At 45.1% G+C, this 13,540-nt stretch overlaps 1 protein-coding gene across 1 annotated transcript in view; it reads left to right on the top strand.

Moving 5' to 3' along the window:
- The window catches only part of atp2a2b (ATPase sarcoplasmic/endoplasmic reticulum Ca2+ transporting 2b), a 35,586-nt gene that overhangs the window by 13,652 nt on the left and 8,394 nt on the right, over positions 1–13,540 (top strand). Inside the window, exons 6-10 of the mRNA XM_036528222.1 lie at positions 6,955–7,035; positions 8,703–8,788; positions 9,447–9,911; positions 12,776–12,864; positions 13,052–13,154. Coding sequence (XP_036384115.1) covers positions 6,955–7,035; positions 8,703–8,788; positions 9,447–9,911; positions 12,776–12,864; positions 13,052–13,154 — 824 coding nt within the window. The remainder of the gene's footprint in view (positions 1–6,954; positions 7,036–8,702; positions 8,789–9,446; positions 9,912–12,775; positions 12,865–13,051; positions 13,155–13,540) is intronic.

The following is a 13,540-nucleotide window of genomic DNA, read 5'->3' on the forward strand; positions in this document are numbered from 1 at the left end:
ACTTAGGTCAGCTGAAAATTGAAAATTGAAAATACTTTTCAATAAGGATATTGGTTTTATATCCAAAATCCAATGGATTTCTCTGTTAAGTGCATATGTACAGTGACAGCCTAAAGCACATGCTTTTTTTTAATGCTGCTGGTTGTGTGTGTTAGCAGCCCTCTCTTATGGAGCACTTTATTTGTAGGCTGCAGTGTGACACAACTGAAAGTGACAGGTGTCAGGTTTGCCCTTCTGTTACGGGTACCTAGTCTGCAGGCACAAATGTCTATGTGTGTGTTTGTGTGTGCGTGTGTGCGTTGTGACCGTGGGAGGAGCCGCAGTGCTCCTGGTGGGGCTGGCTTGCGCTGGTGGTGCGTTTGAAGTGTTGGGATATTTTGATGTTGATTTGGTCAGATGCGGAAGTCTGATCAGAGAAGCTGTCTGTCTGTGCACATCAAGGTGTCCTTTATTTATCTGTTAAAGGGGAATGAAGCGAAGACAGAGGATGGTGTCACACTGTGCAAAAATGAATCTGAGTTTCAGGATTTAAAGCACCTCATGGAATAAGTGCCTTACTGTGGCAGTAGGGAACTTCTAGGCCAGTCCTCCTTTCTCAGGTAGACATCATATTATGCCCCGCATCTGTTTGACCCACATTTTTACTGTGTAACTGTCCACTGTCTCCCCACATGCCCTCATAGTAGCCCTAAAATGCCATTAAAGTATTAGAACACCTAATCCATGTGATGGGTGAAGTTGTACTGTGCTTGGATTACCTGTGGAGGGATTAAATTGAGGACCATATGTGCACTTTTATGGGTAATCTTAATATGCTCAGTATGGGTATCTCTTGGCTTATTGCAATATGCTGTTCTGAGTGAGTATAAATGAGTAATAAGTGGGTTACAAATGAGGAGATTAAGGAGTAATGAATGAATTTGTGAGGGGCTGCCCTTAGAGTAAGGTGGTATAATGCCACATGCAATTTAAAAAACACATTTTGGGATGTGTATTTCTGTTCACTTGATAATCAGAAATTTGTCATGGCCTGAGATTAATAATCCACAAATGCAGGTAGATTTTCTCTTTTGCAAGTTAGTGTAGCTGCTTGGTGCACAACACAAAAAAATCACAGTTGTGTTAACTAAAGAACCCTTGTAAAACACAAGATGGCAAAATACAGGCCCCTCTCAGTCATGTTCCAATTATTTTTTATTTTTTATTTTTTTTTTTACTAAGCCAGGACCCCTCTGTCATAGTTATGGTAGTTGTGAAATGGTGTTGGTTGTCCAGTAACAAGCAAGCAACATGTAATAGTGCAATGCAAATTTGTGTACTGCAGGAAGATTCGGCTTGATTCCACATCTGAGGTAGCTACCCTTTACCACGTCTCTCACATTGCATATTTTGACAGCTGGCTCTACCGTTGATTTCGAATTGTGGAGACATAAATTCATCAATTCTTAATGCCTGTTTGGCTAGCTAAGTACATAGGCCTAATCTAACTAGCTAGCTAGTATTAGTTGCAGTTGCAAATATGACTATAGTCTGGTTTTCAGCTTTAGCTGTAAAGTTATCTTGCTGGCTGGTTGTTTTAGCTAGTAATGTATGATGTTGCTACCATAGAATGGAGTGCGTTGCAGGATCCTGTTAAAATCTAGCTGGATTCACAATAAATTATTTTGGCTGTTGAAAAACCTGACTGAATTTTTCCATCTACCAGCAACCCTGACTGGTGGACCAAAAAGTTAAATTTTAACACTGTTCTATGGGTGGCAGATAAAATGTACAATACTCAAATGATCAGATGAGTGACCTTCTTGTTGGGTATTGAGATTCTCTAGTACACCTATCACTAATAATACATTTATTATTCTGCTCCAGATGTTTTCAGTATGATGACTCATTGTGCTGACTAATGTTCTGTACTGCTGAGCTGATTGCAGAACCAGGTGAATATGGGTGTTACATAAGAGGAAAGGTAAGTGGATTAGGAGGATCCTGCCACAATAAAGACAGATTTGCCCTAATTGTGCCAATCTGCTCTTTGTGTGCGATTGTGTTGGAGGGTGGTGTGTGGGTACACACTGTTCACATTGTAGTAAGGGTAGTTGAAACCTGGTAGTGGTATTGTGAGCAGGCTGTATGCCGGTAGGAAGCCGGGTGCATGTGGAAAAAAGCTGGCCAGCGCTTCTCTCAAATAATGAAACAGAAAGAGCAAACATCCAAAAAAAATGAATAATTAATTAAAAAAAAAAAAAAGCAAACAAAAGGAATCAGCCTGAGCATGCAGTCAAACCAGCTCAGTTTCCTGGCACTGCAGGGTTTATTTAACGAGCTTGATTCAGCAAGTGAGGCTCGTTAACCAGTGGCTGGCTACAGACAATTGCAAACAGACAATGTGACAATGGCACAATTAACTAGTTAGGTGTATTTGCTGTGAAATGAGCTAAATTACTGACAAGGTTGAAAATTGACAGACAAGGTCCTGTTAACAAGCATTTAACAAATTGACTAACAGTTAAACAATTAACAGTCTCAAGGGAAAGGTGAAGGTTCTCCTTCGCAATGCAAATACGACCATGGCTGTGGAGTTGCATCGTTGTGGTGCCCGCTGCGGTCGACGGTAATTCCACACCTGGTGACTGGTGACAGGGTGGAAGCGGGAAGTACGTTAACCGCGAGGTGACCATAAACGCAGTGACCTTAACCTGCTCCCGGGAGAGTGACAGGAACGTAAGACCACCCACCCTCCTGTCGTTGCCTCCTTCTGCGGAAGAGCCTGTGGGCAGGGCGGACGGCTGTTAGCGGCAGGGTTTGTCTTTCGTTTGCGTGCTGTTTGGAATCTGGAGCAAACGGCAGTGCCCCCCCCGGCCATCCCCTGACCCTGCGGTGACCCTCTTACGTCACGGTCTGCTTTCATCTCTCTCCAGCTGTTCCGCATCCTGCTCCGCTGCTCCTTTCAAGGGGCTTCAGCCTCTGCCTCGGCATTCCAGCGCTCAGGGCAAAGTCATCACCATGGCAATGGTAGCCGTGGAGGAGTGTGGGTTTGTGAGCCGCAAAGTAGCTGGAGAGGTGATGTGTTACCAGTGCCTTGACTGATCTGAACCAGCCATTCCCATTTGCTGCGTTGGAGCAGTGCCTTTAACATTACTGCAGATGAGTCTGTTGATGTCGGTGTGTGGATGTCATTGGATGTGCCGGTGTGTGTATGAGTGTGTACATATGAGTGTTTGCATACGTGTGTGTATTGTGTGCTGGAAACAGGATGTAAGGGTTAGAGCAAGGCAGGCTGACAGGATAAATCATTTGGGAACCAGATGGCTGCACTTTTGTCTCTGGAGTTAAAAGGGGGCTCTGCCTTTTGTCCTCTCTCACATTAACCCTGTGAATCGCCCCTACCGAATCCAACAGGAAACCGGCCAAGAGAACGAGAAGGCCTCCATGTAATACAAGACCTGTATAGTTTAGCGTGTTTATATTTGGAGGGTATTATAAGCTTACAGAGGGGCTGACTGTGTGTGTGTGTGTGTGTGTGTGTGTATGTATGTGTGGGTGAGGACAGCTCGGTTCCAAAGAGAGATGGAGTTTTAAAATAAGCTATTAAGATCAGTGTGTACGTGCAGAGAGAGAAGTCTTGATGTGCAGAGTGATCCGCTGTACATGCGGAATCAAACCAACCAGGGGCTGTGCCATCACCCCAGACCCAACCCCTTTGCCCCTTCCTTTCGGGGCCTGAGACACAGTCCCCACCCCCTATTCGCAAAGGCATAAGTGAAGTCCTGGTGTAGAATTAGACCATGTTGGGTGGCCAGGCTGCTGCTGTTCTTCAAAGGGATGTGGATCTTGTATGATTGGGTAATGACGATAAGCAATAATTGATTAATGATGTCCACTTGTGTCTGACAGCAGACTTCATATATATGTGATTGCGCTCGAGTATAACTCGTATATTATATAAGTCCGTAAAGATTATGTAGGTGCAACAGCAAGTTAAAGTTCAGAATATGTTGTTGACGGATGATTAAAAATGAAAAGCTTTGAGATGTGTGGTATTCTTTTCATTTAACTGATGTTTTGGAAATTGCATGGAAGTCTGTCCCCAGATTAGCTTCTGGTGTAAATGGTAAAGAGGTGGGTGTTTGGAACTGAAGGATGTGGTCTCGTCTGGTTGGAGGCTGGCTGTTTTGGCATCGTGGCAGCACGGCAGTGATGCTGTTGACGTGTGGACGTGTAATCAGCAGTGATGAAGAAGCAGGGGAGGAGCAGTGATGGGACGCACTGTGTTCACCATGGATCAGGAAAGCGAGCAGCACCAGGAAAGGGCCCTCTTATTCTCAGAAAGCCGAAGGCTAAATTAAGCGCTGTGGTTTGATCGGAGAGGCTAGCTTTAGTAGCCACTAGTGTAGGCTGGTTGACACATCTGTGTCGGCCATAGAGACGCCTGCCCCTTGGCCCCAGAGGACAGAATGGGTTTGTTTTTATCAAAGGATGATTAGTAGCACAGGAAGCTCTCAGAGGGTTTGTCTGCTCAGCAGCAGGACAAAGGGTGAGATAAGATGTTTTATTTACAGGGTAGTTTTCACCTTGTCTCTATAGTTATGGAGAGCCTGATCACTGATCATTATGAATGTAAACACATGTCCGCTTTGGCTTCCAGCAGCAGTGGGTCTGATTCTGCCAGGCTCACTGTGGGACATAAAAGGTTCAGGCTCAATGCCAGATGGTTTTAGGTTTGATTTCCCACATGGATCACTTTATCGTATCCCCAAGCACGTTTCTTTAGTAAATACCGTGCTGTATAAATAGAGATTGTTAAAATGTTGCACAAGGAAAGGATCCCAAATAAACTGAATAAACCACCATCTTAGAGTGTGCAGTTAAGTTGGTGCCAGAAACTAGGTTACCCAGTTAAATGTATGTGACCTTTTTTCAATGTGAAATGTATATCGTGCTCAAGATCCGCATTTAGAAATGTGGTCTGGGGACAGAGTGAAAGAGGCTCACAAATGAGTCCTAGAAAAAGAGAGCCCCCTCTGTCCCGGGAACAGGATGATAGCACGCGCACACACGCACACACACACACAGTCGTGAGTCCACTTTTAAACCCGATTGTGGCTTCAGGGAGGACACTGAAATACTTTCCCATTTTTGGCTGCAAGCTTCTCCACCATTCCCCTCTCTCAGTGTGAGGGCATCGAGGGTCTGAGATTAGTTTTACATATCGGCCAAAGCTCAGGTGGGCCAGCAGTGGGAAACCACACACCTTCCCATCAAAATGCACAGCCTCTGTCCCTGTTAATGTAGTCTTGGTCTGAACACAATAATGGAGATTATTAAAAAAAAACTGGCTATGCTGTAGCCTATGTTCTCCCGTGTGGTGTTCACTGTGGTAGGGCACAGAGACAAATCATGTTGCTACAGTATGTTGATGTGGAAAACCTCTAGTGAAGAAGTCTGACCATTTTCAGTAATGCAGTAAGACAATTTGCACAGCAGAACATACAAACCCTCAGTTGTTTTTGCTCCATTATTGACCTGTCAGTGTGACTGAATCAAAGGGGAGCTGTGGCAGTGTTTTACCATTAGAGGTCAAGGTAGCGTCAAAGGAGTGAGGGTCTGCAATCTGTTGCACCTCTTTTCAGTATATTCGTGCCCATATTTAGGTGCAAGTTTCTTTTTTTCTTTTTCTTTTTCTTTTTTTTACGGGGATACCCTCTGAAAAAACCAACATGGCAGTGAGGGAGATATTTAGCTTCACTGTGGCATCAGATTCATCTTCAAATGAAACTGTTGAGTCACTCACCCTCAGCTAACAAAAAGGTCAGGTGCTGAAGCTGTCCAGACGAGCGCTTAAAATGTCGCTGAGTCCGCCTTCATTGATGGATACAGTGATTGTTTGGAGAGGATGGGATATTTACATTTGCTGTGTTTTATTAGCAATTACCAGGCCACTCTGTTAGTGGAAAGAATGAGCAGGGCTCTCTGTTGGCTCTATTTTTGCTTCCAGCTGGAGTGCACTGGAACATTCCGCATATCATTTTGCGATGCTGTCCTGTTGAGCTGACGGCTCGGTATGCCCACTGTTTGGGGGATAATTTATTGAAATATGGAAGCCCATCGCCACGCCTAAATGCGTGTGCATTTGTAATGGCGAGTGTGTGTATCAAAGTGGGCATCTGAGAGCGAGTTATGTGTGTGTGCACCAGACATCTTTGAAAAAGCCGCTATTGCAGAGCCTCTAAAAGGAGCATGTGTTGTGTTCAAAAGTGTCTGTGCTTCTTGTTTAATCTTAATTTCCTATTTTAAGGTGTACTGTGAAAAGAATGTCTGAATTTCAGAAAGGAACGTCCTCAGATATATTTGGTTAATATTGATCCTGAACCGAAAGCATTTCCTTGCTAGGTTACATTTTTAAAATATTAACTCATGTTCCATAGAATTCAACTGTAATATGTGGTCGTTTCCTCTTCAAGCCTTTTTCATACTTTCACTCTTGAGTTCTGGCGCTCGTTCTGGAACAGATAAAACCAGATAACCATGACGACAGTCCCATATGCTACGAATGGACAGTGTCTCTAGTCTATTGCTCTGTAGCAGCAAAGATTAACCGGTGTGTTGACAGTCATAGCATGACATGTCTCCCAAAAGAATGTGAGGGCTTGAATTGGGCCCAATATTACACACAAAATGTAAGATCCATTCACACTGCAGTTGTTTGTCAACTTTGCTTGCTCCATACCATTGTGACATCATGCATTTATTTAAAGTATGCAGAGTAAGTAACATCAGTAGGATTGCTGTTTTATGGTTGTCATTATTCTTATATGCACTTTCAGGGAAATGACTGTGCTTGTGTTGCTGTTATAACTCTGGGGGGTATTTTCTGCAGATATTCTCAATCATGGAGTCGCATTTGAATTTTGCCTACTGACCTCACCTGATTTTCTCTCTCTCCCCCCCCCCCTTCAGTTGGAGACAAGGTTCCTGCCGACATTCGTCTCACATCAATCAAATCTACAACCCTGAGGGTGGACCAGTCCATCCTGACCGGTGAGCGGAGTCACCATCTCTTCACACGTTTTACACCATCACATCACTTTGCCTTGTGCTGGTCCTGTTGCTGTCACAGAGAGTTCCAGTTTTCTAAAACCTGGGGTCTGCAGTTCTTGAGCAGTAGGTGAATAGTAGGTGCAGCTTGCTCAGCTGAAATGTATACTGCCATACTGTGTATGTTTAGAACGACACGCACGCATTGAAAGCGGGTTGGTGAATACAACACGTGCACACTACCGTGCAGCAACCATCAACCTCGGCAGCACAGCCAGCAGCGCAGAGGGCTGAAAGCTGGTCATCATTCAGTCGGAAACTCGTTAGCATGCACAGCCCATGAAGGCTGCTGCGCTGATAAGGCTGACTGGGACGTTTGAAGCCTCCTGAGTCTCTCGCTTGTGACGCAAGCGTTAAGTCCAGCATTTATCACCCCACCAACTGCTTTGAAATAGCCTGGAGGCTTCACCTGATAAACAGCTCTGTGGAGTCTTTGATTTTAGTTTGATTTGACGTTTGACGTCTAATGCGGCAGCTCCAAGCTAAAGGCAGAATCCACCCCCAGCCAACTAGCCACCTGGATCTAGACAACAAAGTGGCTGTCTTTTCAAGTGATGACATCACAGTTGAGCAGATTACTGCCTCCCATTTACCAACAGGGGGTGATGTAACGTGTAGTGTGAATCTTCTGGTGTCATTCTGTGTGTTCAATTATTAATCTAGTGCTACGAAAAAGTAAAATTGCTCTCTGCAGGTATTCTGATAATGTTTCAGTCAATCATTAAACTTTAATACTGCTAGTGACAAATGCAAATTTATTTTGCATATTATTTACAAAAAATAAGTGTGTCAGATCTTCTTTAGCTTGCTCATTTTCTCTTCCTGTGCACCTGTGATTGAAATACACACATTTATTTAAGCGCCAGTCTTGTCAGCTGATGACATCACAGCTTAACAGGCAGTGCAGTGGCGCTGTCCCTCTCCAGCAGGTTGCAGAGGGTGACGCTCAAGGTTTTTTGACACATGTGATGTGAATAGACAGCTAGTGATGACATTCATGTGTTTTATTTATTAAATGTGCTGAAGGTGTCCTGGAGGACACTCTTTCAGGAGGGTGTGGGTGTTGCTGATAACTGAGACGTGGAAGGAGAGTGCTGTCAGCTTTCATTTTTGGGATGAGATTTCTGTGTGGTCTGTGCTGCAGTAGTGCCATTGCATGCTGGGAGGGAAAGGCAAAGTAGATCCTGTTGTGTTTTTTTTGCCATTTCTTTTTTCCCCATTTAAGAATTTATATTCAGGGGAAGTTGTAAGTTCTAAGGCAAAAGATTACTCTGGGCCAAAGATTAGTTTCTGCAAAAGATTACTCTTGGGTTAAGTCATGGTTTTCTGTCAATTCTACAAAGTTACAAAGAACTAGAATCTTGGTAGTGCACTACAGTAAAGCTTGGTATCAATTCACCTGTTTCGAATAGCTCACCTTCAGCACAAATGAAAACACTTATAGGAACATATTTTGCATCCCTGTAGATTTGGTCTGAGTGGGTTGTCTTGAACACAGACCACTGTGTCTTAGGGTGCTCTCCAAGGTTACGTGTCTTTAGCATGTCTAATGGGTTGCCATGTTTATCTCTCCCTGACTACATGTTCGTTTTTTTCCATGTGTATTTTAGGGGAGTCCGTATCGGTCATTAAGCACACTGACCCTGTACCAGACCCCCGCGCTGTCAACCAGGACAAGAAGAACATGCTCTTTTCTGTAAGTACAAACAGGTGGCGCTCCTCTGTCTCACCCTATCCTCACCACTCGGTCTGTTAGGCAAGGTTGGACTGATCACTCTGTGAGGGGGCACTCACCTGTACTGCCGCAGGTATTCTATTAGGGCCGCGATTCAGCTCCAGCTTTCCTTCTATTTGCCATCTTGGAGGTTCTGGTTGGTGACGGGAGGTTCCGGTGCTGTTTGCGTTCTTATACATACTTTGGATGTTCTGTTTTCTGTGACGACCCTTCAAAAATGTTCTGAAGCAGCCAGCAAATCAGAACAGTTACAGCTTCAACAATGGCCGAGACAGAACATTCAATATGAAGCACGCTGAGCTGACTCTCTAGTCAATATGCTGGTCTTTCACCTGGTTTGTGATATATTTTTTTTTTTTTTTTTATCTGGCCAATCAGGTGCCTGATGAAGGTTGTCTGAGCACACCCACAAACAGATATGCACAAGCACCATAACTCACATACAGTGGGAATTTTCTCTTTACAGTTTTTTTTTTTGTATCAATCAGATTGTCCTTTTACACCATGAAAGAACAGCGAGTCTGTGGGTTCGCACTGATGTTAGGAACATATCTGTCTGTCCTGCCTGCCCAGCACGCCTGGCTCACCTGTCCGTGGCTCACCTGTCTTCGTTCCTCAGGGCACGAACATCGCGGCGGGCAAGGCGGTGGGCGTGGTGGTGGCGACGGGCGTGAACACGGAGATCGGGAAGATCCGCGACGAGATGGCGTCCACGGAGCAGGAGCGCACACCGCTGCAGCAGAAGCTGGACGAGTTCGGCGAGCAGCTGTCCAAGGTCATCTCCCTCATCTGCATCGCCGTGTGGATCATCAACATCGGCCACTTCAACGACCCCGTGCACGGCGGCTCCTGGATCCGCGGCGCCATCTACTACTTCAAGATCGCCGTGGCGCTGGCCGTGGCCGCCATCCCCGAGGGGCTGCCCGCCGTCATCACCACCTGCCTGGCACTGGGCACGCGCCGCATGGCCAAGAAGAACGCCATCGTCCGCAGCCTGCCCTCCGTCGAGACGCTGGGCTGCACCTCCGTCATCTGCTCCGACAAGACCGGCACCCTCACCACCAACCAGATGTCCGTCTGCAGGGTGAGGCTCTGCCCTTTATGCTTAAGACAGAAGGGGGGGGGGGGGGGTTGGTAATGGCAGGGTGTCCTGGGAGTTCTCTCTTTATTCTTTCTTCATCTTTTCTTTGAAAGGGCATTGTCTGGTTCTTTGAAATTGTGGTACTAGACAAATCTCTTACCTGTGTATAGAATGAAAAGTTGTTGAAGATGTGGTTCTTGTCTTCGGGTGTAATGACAATATGAAGGTCGCAAATGGAGAGAGTGTGTTAATCTAGTCTCTTCCTCAGTGCATCTCTTCCGGGTCGGACTGGTGGTTAGTTTGGAAGAGGCAGAACTTGGTTTTGGGATTGTTTCCGTTTTGGGTTTGCATGGCGAGGGAAGAGAGGCCGTTTTAGGGGGTGGTTCTGGATTGAGCCCAGATGTTACTGGGACTGGGAACTGGCCTGACAGTACAAAGTGCAAAGCGCCACTCTCCTCTCTTCTACAGAAGCGCACACAGTTACACTCAAAGAAACACATAGACACAGACACATGCACATACACTCTCTTTTCACACTTTTTGTTTAAAAGGTTAAATAAAGGATTTTTAGGAGAGACAAAACTTCTTTTCTCTGTCTCTGAGAGCAGTGCACAGCTCTGATAAGCGTTCGGTGTCTCCCAGCTGTGCGCTGCTCTGATCAGTATTTGATCTGTCCTAGCAGTACACTGCTCTGATCAGCGTTTGATCTGCCCTAGCAGTACACTGCTCTGATCAGCGTTTGATCTGTCTTAGCAGTGCACTGTTCTGATCAGCGCTTGATCTGTCCTAGCAGTACACTGCTCTGATCAGCGTTTGATCTGCCTTAGCAGTACACTGCTCTGATCAGCGTTTGATCTGTCCTAGCAGTACACTGCTCCTGATCAGCATTCAGCTGCTCAGCTGCTTGCAGCATTGTTGTGTAACTGACCTTATGTTCCCACTGCTTCACGCACTGAAAAAGTGGAGCAGTATTCACCAAGTCATACCGATTGGTCAAGTTTCTAAACACCAAGATGGATTCTGACTAATCATTCGTCAGGTGCTTAAACAGGAGATGGAATCTTACTAATGATTGGTCAAGGGTTAAACCAACCCCTTGGTTTAAGGTCAGTGTGAACATGGTGATTACACCCCTGACCTTCTGTGTCAGTGTACTAAATATATAAAATATGATTGGCATATGGCATGTTATAGATATGTCAGATGTTGTAGATATGTTATAGATTGTATTTTACAGGAATGAATGTGACAACTAGATAAATTCCTAACAGTAATAAACACTGTTACATTTATTGCCAGTACAGATGTTATGGGTTATGTATTAGAGGAATTCTTATAAAGTTATTAAGTTTGCACCACAGTCAGAAGATGCCTGCTGTGACGTGCACAAGACTGCCTCTGCAGCTCTGATGCCAGTAGCGGTTTATACTGTGTGTGTGTGTGTGCGCGCGCACATCAGTTCTTTGAAGTAATTCCTTGTCTTCTCAGATCTCTGGTTTATTTCTGTTTTGTCTCCAGGCTGATGAAACCGCAATTAGCTTGGCATTAAACAATTACAATTGAGCTGGGATCAGGTGCAGTTTCTTCCACTTTAATGGTTGACATCAGGAAGAGATCAGGGTCAGAAGGTACCTGTGCATTGAGGATTCAAGGATTCAAGCTGACTGTATTGACATGACAAGTTATCTAGGAGTGCTGCCAAAGCATTTTGTGAAATGATTATCTCAGAATCCTTATCTCATAATTCAGTTCAATTTAATAAGCTCTATTAGCGTGACAAATATATGTCCATGCTGCCATAACAAAAACATTCACACACACAATAAATGAACTCCATCGAAAAAAATTGTCGATATATAAGGTGTATTTTGTTAATATCTTACTATTATCCATTGACAACCCTTTCTGCCTCATTTGTTCTCTATCTCTCTCTTGTTCTCTCTCTCTCTCTCCCCTCGCCCCTTCTCTCTTGACCTCTTTCTCCCTCTGTCACACCCTTGAACAAGTATCTTCTCATCAGCAGCGACGGCTCGTTTTTCAGAGATCTGCTATGAGTGATGCATTGTGAGAAGGCAATGCAGAATCGTCATACTGGTCTCTTAGTCTCATTGTTCTGCCTGTGTTCATATTCATTTGGGTGTCCGTCTTCCCCATAAGCTCTGTTTATTGGCTGACAAAGATTAGAGCCTTGTTCTAGCGTTTACTGCCACCTACAGTCAGTCTCTGAACGGCGCTGTGAAGGAGACTGATATAACTGTGAAATAGCTTGTTGTTAAGGGATTTGTAAACAGGAGGTGCAGGTTTGAATCTCTGCCCTATATTTAGTGAAATGTGTAAATGTGTGCTTGCTAAACAAACAAATAACATTAACGGTAAATGGAATGTGGGGTGAACATGGAAGGTAAGAGGATTACAGTGTACTTAAAAAGCCTGGGAGTGGTTAGCAGTGTCTTTCTATAAAGTTTAGAGCCATTGCTGGAAATGTAGGTTTCCTCGTTTGAACTTGTTAGGATGGGAGGTATGGCATACGTTAGGGTCAAAGGTCTTGTGTGGTAGAGGTCAATTAGTACAGAAGGCTAGAATGTGCAAATGGACCTGTAATGTCCCATTGGTCTGTGTTAATGTTTCCACAGCATTAGCTGACTGCTGAAGGATTGTCTGAAGGATAAATTGTGCATCTCCTGAGTAGCTGGAATGGCAAAGCATGAAGCGTGGTGTTGTTAGTAATGCTGATCTATGGCAGCGCTGACCTTGAGAGCGTGTGCGTGTGCGTGTGCGTGTGCGTGTGTGCGTGCGTGCGTGCGTGCGTGTGTGTGTGTGTGTGTTCTTGATGGCAGCATTGACTGGTGTTGTTTCTCTGCTCTCAGATGTTCATCATTGACTCAGCACATGGGGACAGCTGCTCTCTGAGTGAATTCACCATCACCGGATCCACATACGCACCTGAGGGGGAAGTGTGAGTACTGACCCAGCACTTACTTTTACACACTCATGCTTTATAAACACTGGCGCGCACGCACACACACACACACACACACACACACACACACACACACACACACACACACACACACACACATACAGCTTGAGGACCCATGTGTATTGCATTGGGAGTGAACCCCTCTCTCCTCTCTGTGCTGCAGGCTCCAGAATGGGCAACCTGTGAGGTGTTCTAAGTACGACAGCCTGGTGGAGATGGCCACAATCTGCGCTCTCTGCAACGACTCCTCTCTGGACTACAACGAGGTCAGTACACCAGCATTCCTGTCTCATTTTTTTAAGGGATCCTCAGGGAAAGTGTTCTGTTGGACGTACCAGGCATTTGAAATTGTGCCATGTGAGGGCTGTTTACTTTGTCTGCGCTTGGAACACACAACAGAGCTGTTTCATTGCTGCAGCTGCTGTGTGCCATCTGTCAGTCAAACCAATCAGATTTCCCAGCCCTCCACAGAACACGCTGACTGTAATATGTGTAGCACAAGAAGGCTCCACCCTTCACCCACTGATATAGAAAGGTTCTGTGCTTAACCACCACTGCACTTCAGGATTAGTTGCTCTGTGTTGGTGTTGCAAGTAGGGATGTAGTCATCAGGTGTCAGGTGCAGAAACATTTTGGGGCTTTTACACACTGA

This window comes from Megalops cyprinoides, chromosome 5 (assembly GCF_013368585.1).
Source record: "Megalops cyprinoides isolate fMegCyp1 chromosome 5, fMegCyp1.pri, whole genome shotgun sequence".
NCBI lineage: Eukaryota > Metazoa > Chordata > Actinopteri > Elopiformes > Megalopidae > Megalops > Megalops cyprinoides.